Here is a 16,671-nt window from a genome sequence, read left to right as displayed (position 1 = left end):
TTCCTGAAGTGGGCACGTGCCTTAATTGCTTAGTTATTAACATACTCCAACTGTTCTGAATATAGGCCCATATTGCTAGAAATTACCTGAGTGATTGCCTGGTCATGTGTGACCATGAAAACATGAAATCCCTGTGTTTCTGTTCTCCTTACACAGGTCACAGAAATCATCTGGGTCTCTCAAGCCATGGGAACCATGGCAGATGGTAACTGAAGTACCTGTTTCATGTCATGACCTCCACAGGGCAGCAAATTCCCTCCAACTTGCCACTTTAAAAACACTGCACACACACAAAACTGACTTAGGGTGAAAATGCATTTTAAAAATTACTGATCTTTTAATACTTAACACTGAATTTGACTTCTTTTAAACTAACTTTTATGCAAACACTTTTAGACATATTTCCTCATGAGTTTTCTACTGCAGTCATTATTAAGTGCTTTGTGGATACAAATGACTGCTTTCATATCATCTCTGCAGAGTGCATCACACCCCACCTGCAAACAGAAAACCCAAGATGAATATTATCTGGTAGTTCACTCTCAAATATTATAGTCATATAATTTGGCAGAATTACTTCTGACTTCCAAACTCAAAAATACGTCACCATAATTAATGTTTTTCTGTACTTTAATCATATTTACTTCCTTACTTTTAAAAACAATACCAATATTATAATCATGTTATTATACAAAATAATTCCTGGCCTAACACCTAAAAAATGTAGTGCTTTAAAGAAAACATGTTCAATACATTTAGGCATGACTAGTGTAGCACAACCACATTTTCTCTATGGATGGAAATTAACATCAAGCAACATCAAGGTGAAATATTTACAAAAGATGAAATACTACTCTTGAATGCATGTACACAGTTCTTCTTTGCAAGAAGAACATGAAACCTAGACAGCAGACACCTTTGAAAAGCCATGGTCATGTATGAATAGGCATGAAAATTATTACCATATACTTTGGATAATGAGAGTAATTGTAAAATGATGTTGTATGACATTACACTTCAAAATGAAAAGCCAGAAAAGGCAAAATAGGTAAAAAGTATAACTTGAGTTGCTTATTTGGCAGTATATTCTCAGAACAAACTCAACAGATTCAAGTACAAAACTCTGGGGAAGCTTGTGTCAAGCAGACTTTCAGCTGTCATTATGAAAGGAGATGCATATAATAAATTCAGATCCCTCTGATTTCTCACAGTTTGCCATAAAGCTAAGAAGGAATTTTATTCCTTACCTTTATTTATTGCTTTCAGTAAAGCTTAAAAGGTGCTTCTATTAAATATTTTTAATTTTGTAACACTGATATACATACTTGCTTCCAAAAATTTCAATGTGTTAGGTCACATTTAAAGAAAAGAATGGTATTTAAGCAAACAGAACTACATTTCTCTAGAAATATCTTTGTACCACATTCCTTTTAGAAAGTGCCTGCAAGGTTTTGGTGAGATGTTAAACTTTTTTAGAACATAAGGTTAAAAAAAGATCAGATGTTGTTTTCCCTCAATTTTCAAAGGCTTTTGAATGACTTACATTTAAATGCATAAGGCATAACTAAAGGGTCATGTTAATAAATCAAGTTTAGATTCATTCATCACCTAATCTATTCATACTGAAGTTACTACAATGAACCCAACCTACTGTGACACAATTTCATAATTGTACCATTAATGCTAATTACATAGACATTTCATTCTATCCTCACCTGCAATCAACAACGATTCTTTCAAAGGTACTGGGTAATTTCTACACTAAATTGAATGATTATCCAAGCATCTACCACTAAGCTAATCTCATTCAGAGAACAAAAAACTGCATTGCTGCTACAGAGAGGAGTGAGAGCAATTCAAGACCTGGCAATACTATTGTGTATGTAAGGCAGTGCTCGGAGCTGAACTAGGGCAGCTTTGCCTTCCGTTGTCTTGGATTAACAGCTCCACAGGAATTCAGTACTAGGATCAGCCTTTAGTCTGTCTGCTAATGCACATAATTTGGACTTACTGCAAGAATATAATACAACTTACAGCCTAACAAGGTTAAGTGCTACAAATGAAGTGACATTTTTTTGTCTAGCAAATCCATTCTATGTGACTGCAATTCAGTGTGGATGTTTAACTGTCTAAAATGTATCTCACAAAGCTGTATCTTGTATAAAATAATTTTGCAAGATTCAAGATCTTAATTTCTTGCTCATGTACAAGACCAATACAGGGAGAGCAGGAAATGTGCATTACAATTGCATACTCAAAGCAAATTAATGGCTGGAACAAAATGACTGTTATTTCCAAATGAAGTGCAAGGGTCTTGAATGAGGCCCTGGGCTTTGCAGCAATACAGAATATGCAATTAGGTACAGTAAAACAGCTGTCAAGGCTTTAAAAAAAAAAGTGTGAGTCAACTCATACTGGGGTCCCAGGCTTCATAATGCTTGAAAGGTAAAATTCCAGTTTCATACTGGCACTACAAATACCAAGGCAGGTTTCTAGTAGAGGATTGCAGAGATCAGAACAACTGAAGAACAGGATTTCATTCCTAGTAAGAACAGGAAGTAAGAATCATGCAAGAAAGTCAGAGACAGATATAATACTTGTGTCTGGGAGCAGATTTAATGCTGATTCACCTGGTGAGGTATGACTTTCCACACTATCTTTCACTAAAGTTTAACAAATTCTTTGATTGTAATAGTTCTTCAGTACTTGTAACATTGCCAGACTTACCATCTTCTACGTTGCCAATATAAAGTAATTCAGAAAGATGATTTCAGTCAAATAGTTCTGCTTCAGGGAAAATACTCAAGTCTGCTGTATTTTTAGATCAATTCCTAAACACTTGATATGTCTGTGCTTTGGATCAAGAACTTTAAATTCAAACAGAGTTTTCAAAAAATGTACATATTGCCTAAGAAAATGAGAACTGCAACCTCTGACTATATTAAAACAGAACTGAAAAATCAGATTAAGGACTGGAAAGAAAATCTTATTCAGCAACATATTTCCTCATCAAACATGAAATCAATACCATCTTATTTACCATATTCACAATAATTATGTACTTACAAATGTCATTAACTGATAAGAAGAATGGACAAATGGGGGGAAATAGCTGTAACTACAGAAAAGTATTTATTCTGCTTAGTGTGTGCAAGTAAAATATATATTGGTCAATGGCAACTTGAAATGAGTTCTTACATCTAGAACATAAGCTCTACTTTCAAAAAGAGTATTAGTCTTGCACAGAGAAGAATCAAAAGGAAATAAAGTCATCAAAGTTGAAATAACACTGCTGTCAAATTCTGTTCAACACGGGCAAGTTCTAAGTCTTCTAATAGAAAGTGAATTGGCAGAGCCAGTAATAAACTGATTAAGTCTTAGTAGCTACAACTTTCTAAGGTTCCATCTGCTCTGTACATGTGCTGCCCTGGGCCTTTGCCAGATCTGAGACCTGGGACTCTCTTCTGTATTGTCGTAACACGACACTCCTGCTGTGCTCTGTCAACAAAGAGGCAGTGCCTGCTGGAATACAGAGGTGACAGACTTGGAAATGTAGGAGACAATTAATAAAGACAGTTTGGTAAATAAAAACTGAGATTGCTGGTCAAGAAGAATAGAAAATATGGATGAAAAAAAAGAAGGGCATGGAAACAGCCAAATCATTATATAACACCACTAAGGGAAACTAAAAATTATAATTTTTGGAATATCTGCTGAAGAAGTGAAAACAGAGTGAACACTGTAAGAAACAGTCTTACAAACAACTTGAAGAAAAACATAAAAACATTTCAGCATGATGGCTCCTGATGAATCTGCAAAAATAACAGATCCAGTTATATGAGCTATACTCAGAGGAGACAGCAGCTTTACAGAAATATTTTTGTTGATGTTCAGCACAGAAAAGAATGGTAAGAGTGTCATATCAGAGCACTCCCTCTGGAGAATGGTCTATTTACAGCAGAAGCACTAGTAGAACGTGAAAATTAATAAAAAATTTTTAAATGTTACCTGCTAGAATGAGGCAGCTATTTACTCCTTGAGCTTTGAAGAAACTATTAATGCTACTGAAAAATGCAATAACTGAACTACTCTAGATCAAATGGAACTTCTCATTTAAAACTGTCCTAGTACCACAGGGTAACAAATGTCATCCTCAAGAAGATTCTAAAACAAACAGAACTATAGAGGAGTAAACTTGCTATTTATACTGGACAGTGTTGCTAGTAAGTCTAGAACAATTAAGGAATGAGTAAGTAAATATGATACCATGTGGAAGGGTCACCAGGGCATTTGTAGAATAGTTGCACTTCACAAATCTAATACAACTTTTTTAAGTTATTAAAAACATGTCCAGGACAGAAATTTGATTGACAGCATAGTGCATTTCAAAGGCATCCCCCCAAAGCCTCCTAAAGAAAGTAATCTCTTAGAATATAAAAGAGAATGTCCAGTGAATAAATCACTGGTGAAAAGGCAGGAAATAAAGGTGGACCTCACTGGTCAGCTTTCAGAGTGGACAGAACAACCAGAATAGTGCCACAGGAACCTGTGCTTTTCAATGTATTTGGGGAGGAGATGTCCACAGATGCTATTCAGAACAGAAAAGATACAGATCAACTGTAAAAACATGCAGGACTCCTTTATTGGGAGTGACTGGGAGGTGGAACAAGAGATTAAATTTAATGTACGTAAGTATAGTGTACATAAGTGAAACAAAAGGTGAACATGTCTCTAAATTTACACAAGCATTGACCTCTGAGCTTGCTATTCTCATGCACAGATAACTCCAAAATGTTAAGTTAGATTAGGCATACACAACATAAACAGTAAATTCAGTGCTCAGGAAACAAATAGGTATCAGGAATTATTAGAAAAGAAACAAAGAACAAAACAAACCCCACCACTAAACCACTCTATGACTGCATGTTGTACTGAATGTTTCATTGGTTCTGTTTTTGGGTACCAAACAAAACAGAGTCAAACTAGAAAGTACAGAATGTTACTGAGTAACTCCTGTATGAGGAACAACCAAGTAAAATAGAATTCTTCAGCCTAGGGAACAGGCAGCTGAATGGAGCCTCTCTCTGCAGCACTCAGTCACAAAGAGGAATGTCTTCCAAACTCCCCACGTCTTCCATTGGGACACCTCGATGAAATCACAAGGAAGCATGGAAAATGACAGATCCAACTTTAACAAAATGAGACAGATCTTGACATTCCAGGTAATTAAGCTGTAGATTTCTCTGCTCCAGGCTTTTATCAACATTAAAGGCATCCAGAAGCATACAAAAGACTGGGGAAATTTTGTCAATTGACAAAATAAATTGGGAAAAATTCTACCTGCAATTATTTGAATATTCTAAACCTGACAGTATTTTTCACTTGAATCTCCCAGTTTATCTTCCCCTCGATAAAGTTCTATGATGATCATCAAAACTATTACATTCAGACCTCTACAGAAACAGAATTCTGTTGTCAGAACCTTCATCTCAGTAGTGTGAAGTTTGAGGAATGGAACCTCATACTCTGTTTTCAGCAATGTGTCAGCTTCTGAACTTTAGAGGTTTTTTTACATAGGCTGTAATCTACTGTTAAGAAATACAAAGAAGAAAGGAGTTTTAAATCTGAGTAAAATGCCAAAATGAACAATGTTAAGATCTCACCTGGAGTAAGTATGAGCAAGAGGTATCTGCACTGGAATTCTCATTTTGTATCGTATTCTGTTGAGTAATAGCATCCTCTTTCTTTCGTTCCTTCTGCCCTGCTTCATCATCTTCATACTCATCAAGGCTCTAAAATGAAAAATATTTAGTTATCAGTTGGAGTCTTTGTACGCTGCTTCACATGCTTCTCATATTTCAAAAAATTCATGCATCAGTGAATATCTTCAAATATTAATTTTGTATTTCAGAAAAGTTTAATTACATATTTAAATGCTTTTCTTCCAATTAACAGTTTTTCTTCATCATATCAGTAAGAAATAGTCAAAACAAGATCCAATTTAACAAACATTTAGACAACACTGTGTGAGTTCAGTACTAATCCTGCTGTGAGCAGAAGTTTGGAATACCTGAAGTTTCTTTCACTGGAATGATTCTACAAACCTGTTTGCCATATGCAATTGCCACATGCAAACCTTTATACATAAGAGATTTTCAGAAATCCAGAAAAGGAAAAAGAAAAAAAGTTAATTGCACTCTTCACTGAACTGCTGATCTTTTTTGACATAGTGGCACCCTGCTGAGGTTGAAGTGTCAGTCTCAATCATCCATTTTAATTTTGGTCCCCTTGGTTTTAATTTTTCCTTTGAAAATTTACCATTGCAAATCAGTAATTTTTAAATTACTTGGACAGTCATTAATTACTCACAGTTCACACTTACACATTATGTTGTGACTCTTCAATATAAACTTTTCACACTAGATTTGCTGAAATACTTGCTTTGAGAGGATTAAGTTTCTAAAGCACTGACTGCTGTCAGGCCAGAGACAGAAAAAGTAAGTAGGCAAGTAAATAATAAAATAATCAGTATTACTGCCTCTGTTCTAGCTCAAAGCCATCTTAAGGCCAGGGTAGAAATGCGAGGACTCAGCCAGCTTTGGGCTAAGTCAGCTATGTCTAGATCAGTCTATTCATTTAATGTACATATATTTATGGAAAGAAAAAAAAAAAAAACCACAATCTTGCAGTTAGAAGATTGACAAAGCTTAAAATAAATTTAAAAAAAAAACAATCTGACCATGACATCACAAGCTGTTTGCCAGCATTCTACATTACAACAAGAGGTGTGTGAAACATTGTTACAGAAGTACAGGGAAATAATCAGTTTAAGACATCAGAAAAAGCTTCTAGATGCATGTACAGTACCTTCAAAAACACAGAACAGGACTAACAGAGAACAAAGATGCATGTCAAATTATTTCAGTTGAAATTTCTAATGCAGAAAAAACAAAGTCAGTGTTCTGAGGCTCAGAAACAGACAATCTCTGCTATTATCTTACACAAAGCACACAAAACTAGCCAAAAGCATATCATGAGAATGCTGGAATACAATATCTTTAAAAATGAAACCAATGTTATTTGCTAGCTGAAAATAGCACTAGTATATCAAAAACTAACTCCAGCTCCTCCAAAGCAAACGCCATGGTGATACAAGTGCTGGAGACCTGGCACACCAGAAAGGGATGTGTTTCCACAAGTGAACCTGAATAAAAGCCATTTAAACTCTCCACAGCAGCGCTCATGACAGCAACACTAATGCAATTTCACTGGTCTACTTCTAACCAACCTTTCAAATGCAACTGATGCAGATCTGCTCCTGTCACCAAGAAAGGAATGCTTAGAATGTTACTTTGGCTAAATCATTACCCAATTCAAAAACACTTTCAATGACTCTTTTCTAATAAAATAATTGCTAATATTTAATGTAATTCTTTTGGGTCTATTTATAACAAGGTATTTTAAAAGCACTGTTATGGCACATTCTGGGAAAAGATCTTTAAATCAACATCCTCTACCTTTTATAAACTGCAAAACTTAAAAATTTCGATAACAAACTTAGGTCCTAATTTATCCCATTATCATATTAATCCATTATGAAGTGACACAATAAGAAAAAATAAGGCCCTACTGCAAGAAGAAATGGAGTGATCTTCACCTCTTACAAAGCCAGCCTTGTTCAGAAAGAGCTACAAGGCAGAAGATATTGTATAAATTTTAACCAGTGTCATGCAAATGAAGAATGAAACTATTAGAAAAACAAACATTTTCAGATTGGTCTTCAGGTCTCCAAGTTGTGACAGAGAATGGAAACAACTTTGCATTTTCAAGGAAAAACATTTGTTAAGGAGAAAAAATAAGCTCAAATATCAACATTGTAGAAAAAGTCTTAGTAGTGACTAAGAAGATAAGTGTACCTTTCTCCACCAATTCTCTGCCTCAGATAATACTTCTCATAAGCTTTCCAAAGACAATGAGCATTCCATACAAATATTTTTCTCTGAATTCAATTACATCTGCAATGAAGAATGATGTTCTCTCTTTTAATATAAGATCACCTCCTACTAACTATTCTTTTAGCAATTTTGAACAGAAACAAAATCTGGTATGAAAGTTCTAGCCACATAATTTTAATTTAAACATTTTCAGTTAGGATTTGTCAGCAATGTCCATTCCCACCCTTTCTTTTCTTCTCAGGAAGGCTCAAGATCACCAAAGTCTGCAAATCAGTACCATTGGAAGGTATTCAAGCACCCCAAAAAAATCCATACTTCCAAGGTTAAAGGCCTTCTTCCCAAGCATGGAACAGCTGGTAAAACAGCTTATATCAGTCTAACTCAGAGCACAGAACCTCTGTTTTAAAGGCTCTGGGGGCTTGCTCCCCACTCCAGTTCCCTTCCCTGCAGCAGGAGTCATGTCAGCTGAGGCCAGCACAAGTTTGAGTGGTCAGAACCACAGAAGCACCAGGTTTTTATTACATGTAAGAGAAGCGGTGGAAGAGTCATGAGCACAGGTTGGCAGCCACCACCCAGGGCTGACATGGCACATTTGGCCAGGGCTGCCAATGCCTTCCTGCCCTAAAGCAGATCTGTAGTCACTGCCAGAGGCTGTGGTTTCCCTAACACAAAGGTTATGTTCCTCTCCCAAACATGCAGACACATCAACTCACACAATGTTTACAAAATGAAGGCTGAGCACAAACCAACACGGTAACAGCTACATAATTTAAACCTTTTACTGCCTTTTAGTAAGCTATTAAGTTTGCTTCAATAACCATTAGCCTTAAAAACGAAATCCACTTGTTTTGACTCATGATGAAATAAGTTTTCTTATTGAAAATATCCTGCTTATGCACTTCATTTTCAGTTATTGATTGCTAGCATCATTAGCATTTATGTTCCTAGCTAACTTTTTGAATAATAAATATCAATAAAACCACATTTTGGTTTGTGGGTGAGGGTTAATACATTATTATTGAAAAAACTAAAATGTTTAAAGTGTTGTTAAACACATTAAAAACTAGGTTTTTTTCAAACTGCCCTGCAGCTGAAACTGCCTCAGCCCACAAGACATTTCAGTCAACTGGATTGCTGTGTTGCTCACATTGCAGGCTCTCTCAAATACTGCACTTTGCTGCAAAAAATAGTTTCCCATCATTGAAAAAGACATAAGCACAGCAATTACTTTATTTGTCAGCACAGCAGAGAAATGGACTTGTAACCACCGAGGTGTAATTCTATTATATAATTCTCTCTGTCCATTCCCTTTCCTCTGCTTTTTTTATTTTGCCACTAGGCACATACCATTTCAGATTCTTATTTCCCATTAAAATCATCTGAGTTTTGTATTGCACATATTCAATGTGACATTCCCACATCTGATCTTAATATAAGGAATCCACAGAAATTTTTTAGGTTTTCTAGGATTTCAGTAAATGTTTGAAGCTGTAGTATAAACATTTTTCTATAACCTCCAGTATAATAAATACAAGCAGAATAAGATGCTTTCAAAAGAATCAGACTGAGGAAAGAAACTGCCACAAAGATTGGAGTGCCACACTCCAGCACACCACCACCTCCAGTTTAAGGAGATATTGCAAAAATAACACTTCTAATGATTCACTGCTTTGCTTCCTATAAATACTTGTTTTTGCTAAGAACATTGCTAAGAACAAGAAAAAGTTGGGGAAGGGCTGTCTTTTCCCTGGAAAGAAGCAATACCCCTATGCTGTGCCATGAGTATGCACAAGCTGCTCTCCCCACAAGAAATCATGCTAAGTCAGAATGTCCTCGTTCCCTTCCCCCTTCCTGCACCAACCTGCTTCTGCCTTGGGGTTCTGCTGGCAGAGCACATAACTGAGGGCTTCCCAGTTCCTTTCATCAAAGGTCAGTCAGGTTAGTTTCAGCAGTTTTAATTAGCTCAATTGATTTTGCCTGAACCAGATACAAGCCCATTCAAACTATTTATTTTGCAGAACTCCAGGAATGGTTGTGCTACATCAGCTTTTTGAAAATAATGAACATTTAAGATAATACCATATTTAACCAGTATAACAAGATGTGCAAGCAGACATGTACTCTCAATAAAACCCCATGTTCAGCTTCATATTGGGCAATAAACAGAAGCTCTACATCACAAGCATCATCATTTTTCTTGATGGGCTTTCCTAGCTTAACCATGGTAGTAATGCAGCAGAAGCAACAAATAGAGACATCTTCCCATTTCCCTATACAACTACAAACAATTTAAAAACACAATTGTAAAAAATCTGTTTTACCATAAGGATACTCCTCATGCTGACAAAAAGTTTGAAGTGCACTATCACAACTTCATCTCAATACATTGTAAAATGAAAAGGCTTCTATTATATGTAAATATATTCTAAAACCTTCCACAGTAGAAATACAAGACAGATTTAAGAATTGCTTCTAACTCTGAAAAAAACTTATCCAGGCAATTAACTACTACAACATACATTCTGGAATTCAACGTTATCCTTCTCTTGGCTGACCATTCAGAAAAGCCTGGAAAATTAAAACTACAAATAAAAGACAAGTATTTTACACATGATTTCTCTATAGTCACTCCTCTTACTGCAACACTGAGAACCAAATGCTTCCTTGCTTTACATGCACAACTTTTATATCAGTTAATATCTTTGCTATTAATATCTTTAATACCTTTGCTATCAGCTAAATACCATCTTACTACTTTGCATAGTATCAAATCCTTCTGTCAGTGCCTCCCATCAAAACCAAGCAAAAATCCAAACCTCAATGATTTAGGATTACATAACTTCTCCCCTCCAAAACACTAATTTTAATCATATTTGTAACACATCTCTATTGCACTGTCCAGACAGTACACAAAATATTTAAGTAAAAAAGGTTTAGAGAAATAAAATCTTTTTATTGGAATGACAGTATAATGGGAAAAATTGCATCTTTTTCACTCTGCAAACCTTTCATCACATTTCACTTGCTGAAGTGCTTTTCTTTATAAGCTGAAAACCATTCCTGTAGAGGTGAAAACAGATATTATTCCTAGGAACTGTCTAAAACCTACAAAGAGTTTTATCAATCACCCAGCTAAAGATTTTATTTTTTAAGACTTCAATTCTCACATTAAGAGAGTCCAGAAAAAGATACTGAACTCCAACACCTTATCCACATGATTTTTATGCACTTCTAAAAGCCTACAGCTCTAACTGGAGCAGTCCAATATCAACCACTAGTATAATCACAAGCATGGATTTTTAAACATAGAAGAAGAGTAAAGGCAGGAATCTTTGGCATCTGAGATCAAAAGAGACCCTAGGACAACAATGGGTCAGTGCCCAGCAGGTGGGCCAGAGCACAGCTGACTGCAGCCACAGGATTCACTCATCCTTGACCATGCTGACAACAAAAAAATCCTAAAAGACAGAGATCAGTGAAAAGCACATCTTGCTCTACAAAATTCACAGCATTCCTGATTATAAGTCACATTTACATTTTTTTTTAACTCTATCCTTTTCTCACCCATAATAAGAATTTATAAGTACCTACTTTGTACATTCAATTATATTCCAGAGCAAATACAATTTAAAGTCTCAAAATCCTCTTAGAAATGTTTTGGGAAAAAACCCAGCATATTTGTCTGTATTAAGAGCAAAATAACAAAGTATTTTGAATTCTTTTAAAGCTTTATGTAAAACATCAACTGCATCAACACCAGAATGTCAATTATCCCTCATTATAATAACAAAAAGCAGCAATGTTTGCAGTTTGTTATTCATCAAAATACACTGTTTGGTCACCAGTGTTTTCAAGCATACCACAAGAATGAGTTCAAAAGTCAAATGTTTAACTTAAACTAATCACCAAAAAATCCTTTATCACAAGGCTTGTCAAGAATGATTGGTGGTTATGCTTAATTTAACTACTTAGTACATGATAAGAAAGTCACAGAATAAAATTCCAGGGATACAGGAAAACTTGTCGTGCAAAAGATAAGTTATCCAGCATTATTAAAATCTTTCTAGAAGAGAGAGAGACATAATAAAAATTATGGATTAGCAAACTATCAGAATTAAGCACCAAACTATTTAATGCTGAACTAATGGTTAGCATTTCAGAGGTCTTCTGACTGATCAACACCTAAGAACAGAAGTATCAAGCAGGAGAATCCTTATGCAATGCATCCAACTGCTTGCACCTGTTCCACAGGGAAATTATTATATGAATAAAATTATGACTCATCCAGAGGAAATCCCAATCCCATTCTCTTAAAAAGAAAATTAAAAACAACATCAAGTAAGGGGTCTAAGAAAAAAGCAGCCAAATCTTCCTTATGCTGTTAGTATGATCTGACTTTCAGAAGTCTAGTGTCCTTACATAGAACATCTCTGTGTGCTGAGAGTGAAAATAAACATCCTGCTCCTCAATCAAATTTTGCACACCACTCCTTACTTCTATTGTGATAGTAACATCTTTTTCCTCCTCTGCTGATAGTGGACATCTCGTATAGATTTAATAAAAAATATATTATCCACACAGAAATCACTAATAGTGTTGAACATATGAATCTAAAAGTTACAGAAATGGTCTCAAAAATCAAACCAGTCTCATCAACCTCCTAATTAACATTCTGAAGTTTTGCATCCTATCCAAAACAAAGATGGCAACTCAGTGTTGAGCAAAATAAATTTTGTGAAACAAATCTGCCTGGTTCAGCCAGGGGAAAAAGGGTTCTGTTAAAAATACTTGCACTGTTCACAGAAGAAATATTTATCAGTTTGCATTGTGCCACAGGTGTTAGGAAACAACAATCACAGACTGCAGGCGCAGAAAAGAGAATTCTTCCTGGATGTATCAAAAACAAGTGATCATTTACACACTTGATACTGTCCTGCATTTTTTTTCTATTAGACTTGCTCTTGTATTAGATAAGATTTTAGGAGATGTTGGTATTAGAGGGCATGTAAACAATAGCTGAACAAAAGCCACTCAAACAACAGATAATGAAGAAAAAATTTCTGTAATCATCATCACTTTGACTTTCACTGCTATGTATTTCTGACAAAGTTTAGTAAACAGAAACAATGCTCCAAATGAGAGAAAGATTTCTTGTCAAGTAGAAAAGACCATACAGATTGAGCACCCTTTTCTTTAAAGCCACAGAATCAGGGAGAGGAAAAAAAAAAAAAATCACGGAGAAGATTAGCATGCTATTTTCAAAACAGAATTATTCCTTTTAATGTATCCATATATCACAGAAGAATATTCTCTCCCCCTGTACATCTATGGTGCTTCTGAAGAGAAATAAAGATGAGATCAGTCCTTGTAGAAGGTTCTTAAAGGAGACCAACAGTTTAATCAGTGGAACTGTATTTCTAACTACCGTGCCCCCTAAAGCATGAAGTTTGTAGCCATTTATGCTGTCTGAATATCAATATTTAATTTCCTTTTTAATGCAGTACCTTCATAGGATTCTGCTCTCTTGCCTAATGGGCTAGTTGTCATTTTTCTTATTCTACTCACTGAATCTCATTCAATGTTTACATACAGTGGGCGTGGGATTGGTCAAACTAAACAAAGGCAAAAAGGCTGATGAAAACCAACTGAGCACAGGCAAGCCAGGACAACAGATTCAGAACCAATCCCAAAGGGAAAAAGAAAACCCTGGCACAATACTTTTTCAAGAGTTGTACTCCACTTCTCATTTAGGAGTGAGATCTTCTCAATCTACAGAAAAGCTGATAAAAATATCAATCAGATTTTCTGCTCTCCCACACACTTCTTTTGAGTCCTAATACAAGTAAATGTACCAACCAGAGAGAGATGGACTCTACATTCAGCCGTGGGGCAGAAAAGTAGTACTGAAAAAGCAGTTCAAATATGATAGGCACTTATCTGGATTAAAAAAAAAAAAAAAGTTTGAATTTGATTTCCAAGGCAATAAACAAGAAGTTTTGATGGACTCAGCACCGTTGTCAGGAATAGACAGCACTGATTGAAACTGCAGACAGAAAAAGCATGTCTGTGGTACTGAAGTCTCCCTAGGACAGATATAAGCAGATAAGATCAAAAAAGTTTAAAGTTGTTGCTGAAGTCAGTATTTTATCTATTTCTTGGGAGAACACCTTATACCTACAAATTAATCCTAGTGACAGTTCTGTGAAGCTATTTCCTAACCTAGACTTCCAAAATCACTGTTTAGCTCTGTATTTGGAGGGAAGACCTCTTCCTCAGGAGCACGGCCAGCAGTTTTTTTATAAATATATCAACGTCCAAGGATCTTGATGGAAATCCAGTCCAGGTTCTCATAGTGCAATCTCACATGCTAACAGCCTAAGAGCCTTCTGTTACCTCTACTGGTATCCTTGTTTCTTGTGGAAACTGCACTCAGAAATCACAAATCTTTTGTACCCGTATCTTTTTGAAGTCACCAGTGCTGGCTGGTGCGTGAGTGTTGTGTCCCAGACAGTAATTAATACTTAGTAATAGATCCTTTAGGACATCAAAGTTGCACAAGTGTGAGGGGGTTAACTCAAGTTTGCTACAAGTGAAATATGCAGATTAGTTGCCACAGTAATTCAAGGACCAGACAAAACAGGCAGTTACCCTTCCACCTAAGCAGTCAGCACTGTACACAGCCCTGAGCCAGCTCAGCAGGTGTTTGACTCTTCCCATTCAAGAGCTCTGTGAGGAACTAAGGGAACTGTGGTATTGACTTGGGAGTGAGGAGGAGAAAGCGTGGGAGACAGAAAGAGCTGTGGGAAAGGCTCACAGAAAGAACAAGTAGCTGATGCCTGGTGAGAGGGAGTTACTCAAGTAAACAGATATTACAGCAGCAAAAATAAGCGAGCAAGCAAAGGACACATCTGTTTCAATCAGTCTGAGAAACAAAACTACACAAGGTACTTATTTTTTATGGTCTTTGTCACTGTCAGAGAGGGCTGCCTAATTTTGCCTGCAACATGCATCCAAAAATTTTCAAATTTTGATTATCAGGTCTAAGACAGAGCTGGGCACACTCCACTTGCAACAGGTAAGAAAAACTAGGACTTCAGGGTGGGAAGATGCAAATAGACAAGACTTTGCCACTAAAGAGTATCTCATGTGCATGCTAAACAGTATCAACAAGTTCAAGTACCTTAGTACAAAAGTATCTTTTGAATATGACGACCTCAGAAAAGAGAATAACATGCATAGACACAAACCCAAATCCATCCAGGCGTGAGGAAATCCTTGTATAGGATCATAATGGGAGGAATGAGTCACGTCACACAGTTCAAAACAACTTCACTAACTGGAACCTTACAGTACTGTAACTCATTCCATAAGAGAGCAATGCTATTTCTACAGGAAATCAAACCAGAACAAAGCATGAATTAATAAAGCACAGAAAACGCTGGATAAATAAAAGCTTATATTCACAAAATTTGTACAAAAAAGGCTATTTTTCATTATTGCTATTTTAATTGTTGAGTGACTGAAAGTTTTGGGGGTTTTTTAGCTATAGAGTTACTGGTATACAATATAGTGTAAGCCTTGGCCAGGTCTTCAGCAATCAATTATTTGTATGTCACTCCATCTAGACACAGACAACAGCTCAAGCAAAGAGCCTGACACCAGACAGCTCAAGCAAATCATTAAGATTTCAGCTTATAAAGTATTTATTATCTTGATTCATAACAGCAACTTAACATGCATTTCTCAACTTTAAAATAGGAATATTGAGCAAAGTCCTCCCTTCTGAAATACTCAGAAATTTGTCCATTACAGGTGACTGGGAAACTGCTACACAGTGACATGAATTTGCTCTGTGCTCCAGACTCAGGGCACTGGCAAGAGTCTCCCTTGCTGAGGCACAGAACAGAAGGGCTACAGCCCTTCCCCCCTTCTATTTGTGTAATGAAAGCGTGAGGTTAAGGTTAAGAGTGATGCAAAATTAACATGCATCATGTTTGCCATGGTAACTGCTCACACACATTGTTTTCTGCAGACCAAACTGTGGTAAACACAAGGTAATTCAAGCTTTACCATTCCTCAGTGAAAGAAAGGTAAACAATTACACGCATCCTGTAGGTACCACAGGGTAGAAGCATTCATTCTGTTACCATGGAGCAGCCCTGAGCCATTGCTGTGTCCAGCCCTGTCACTCTGACCAGAGAACACAAGGAGAGGAATTTACATGAGTTGACAACATTGGAAATGGGATTCCATTCAATTTGTCTCGTATAATTACCTATCACAGCCAAATGATAGTTAAAACCAGAATTTTTTCCCCTGTTTTAAAGATTCTTAATAATAAAAACCCTTTCAAATATAAATTGATCCTCCAGTAGGGATCTTCACATTGTTAACAGGAGAATACTCACATGCAAAAACAACAAAACAAATCCCCCCCAGCCACTGCTACACTTATAGTCCAACCCAAACCAGAGGAAAGCAAGTAAAGAAGTATCTGAGGAGGAGTCAGGAATGAGGATTCTGCTGTTCACGTTATTAAAACATGCTTTTAATTTCTCAGACTACAAGCTAAAGCCTGTAATAATGCTGCTTGGAAAACAGAAGGCTGAGTGAGCATCTGAGGGTGAAAAGGAATGTTTTTACAGGCGCAGTTAGTAAATACCACTGGCTCCTGCAGACATTCTTCCTTAAATGGAAATTAACATTGCTTTAGGTT

At 36.3% G+C, this 16,671-nt stretch overlaps 1 protein-coding gene across 1 annotated transcript in view; it reads right to left on the bottom strand.

Annotated features, from left to right (window-relative positions):
- The window catches only part of PAWR (pro-apoptotic WT1 regulator), a 66,118-nt gene that overhangs the window by 23,822 nt on the left and 25,625 nt on the right, over window positions 1-16,671 (bottom strand). The window contains exon 2 of the mRNA XM_056482201.1: window positions 5,664-5,792. Coding sequence (XP_056338176.1) covers window positions 5,664-5,792 — 129 coding nt within the window. The remainder of the gene's footprint in view (window positions 1-5,663; window positions 5,793-16,671) is intronic.

Source organism: Oenanthe melanoleuca, chromosome 1A, assembly GCF_029582105.1.
Source record: "Oenanthe melanoleuca isolate GR-GAL-2019-014 chromosome 1A, OMel1.0, whole genome shotgun sequence".
Taxonomy (NCBI): Eukaryota; Metazoa; Chordata; class Aves; order Passeriformes; family Muscicapidae; genus Oenanthe; species Oenanthe melanoleuca.
Note: the sequence above shows the minus strand (reverse complement) of the source record. Positions and strands in the feature narration are given on the sequence as shown.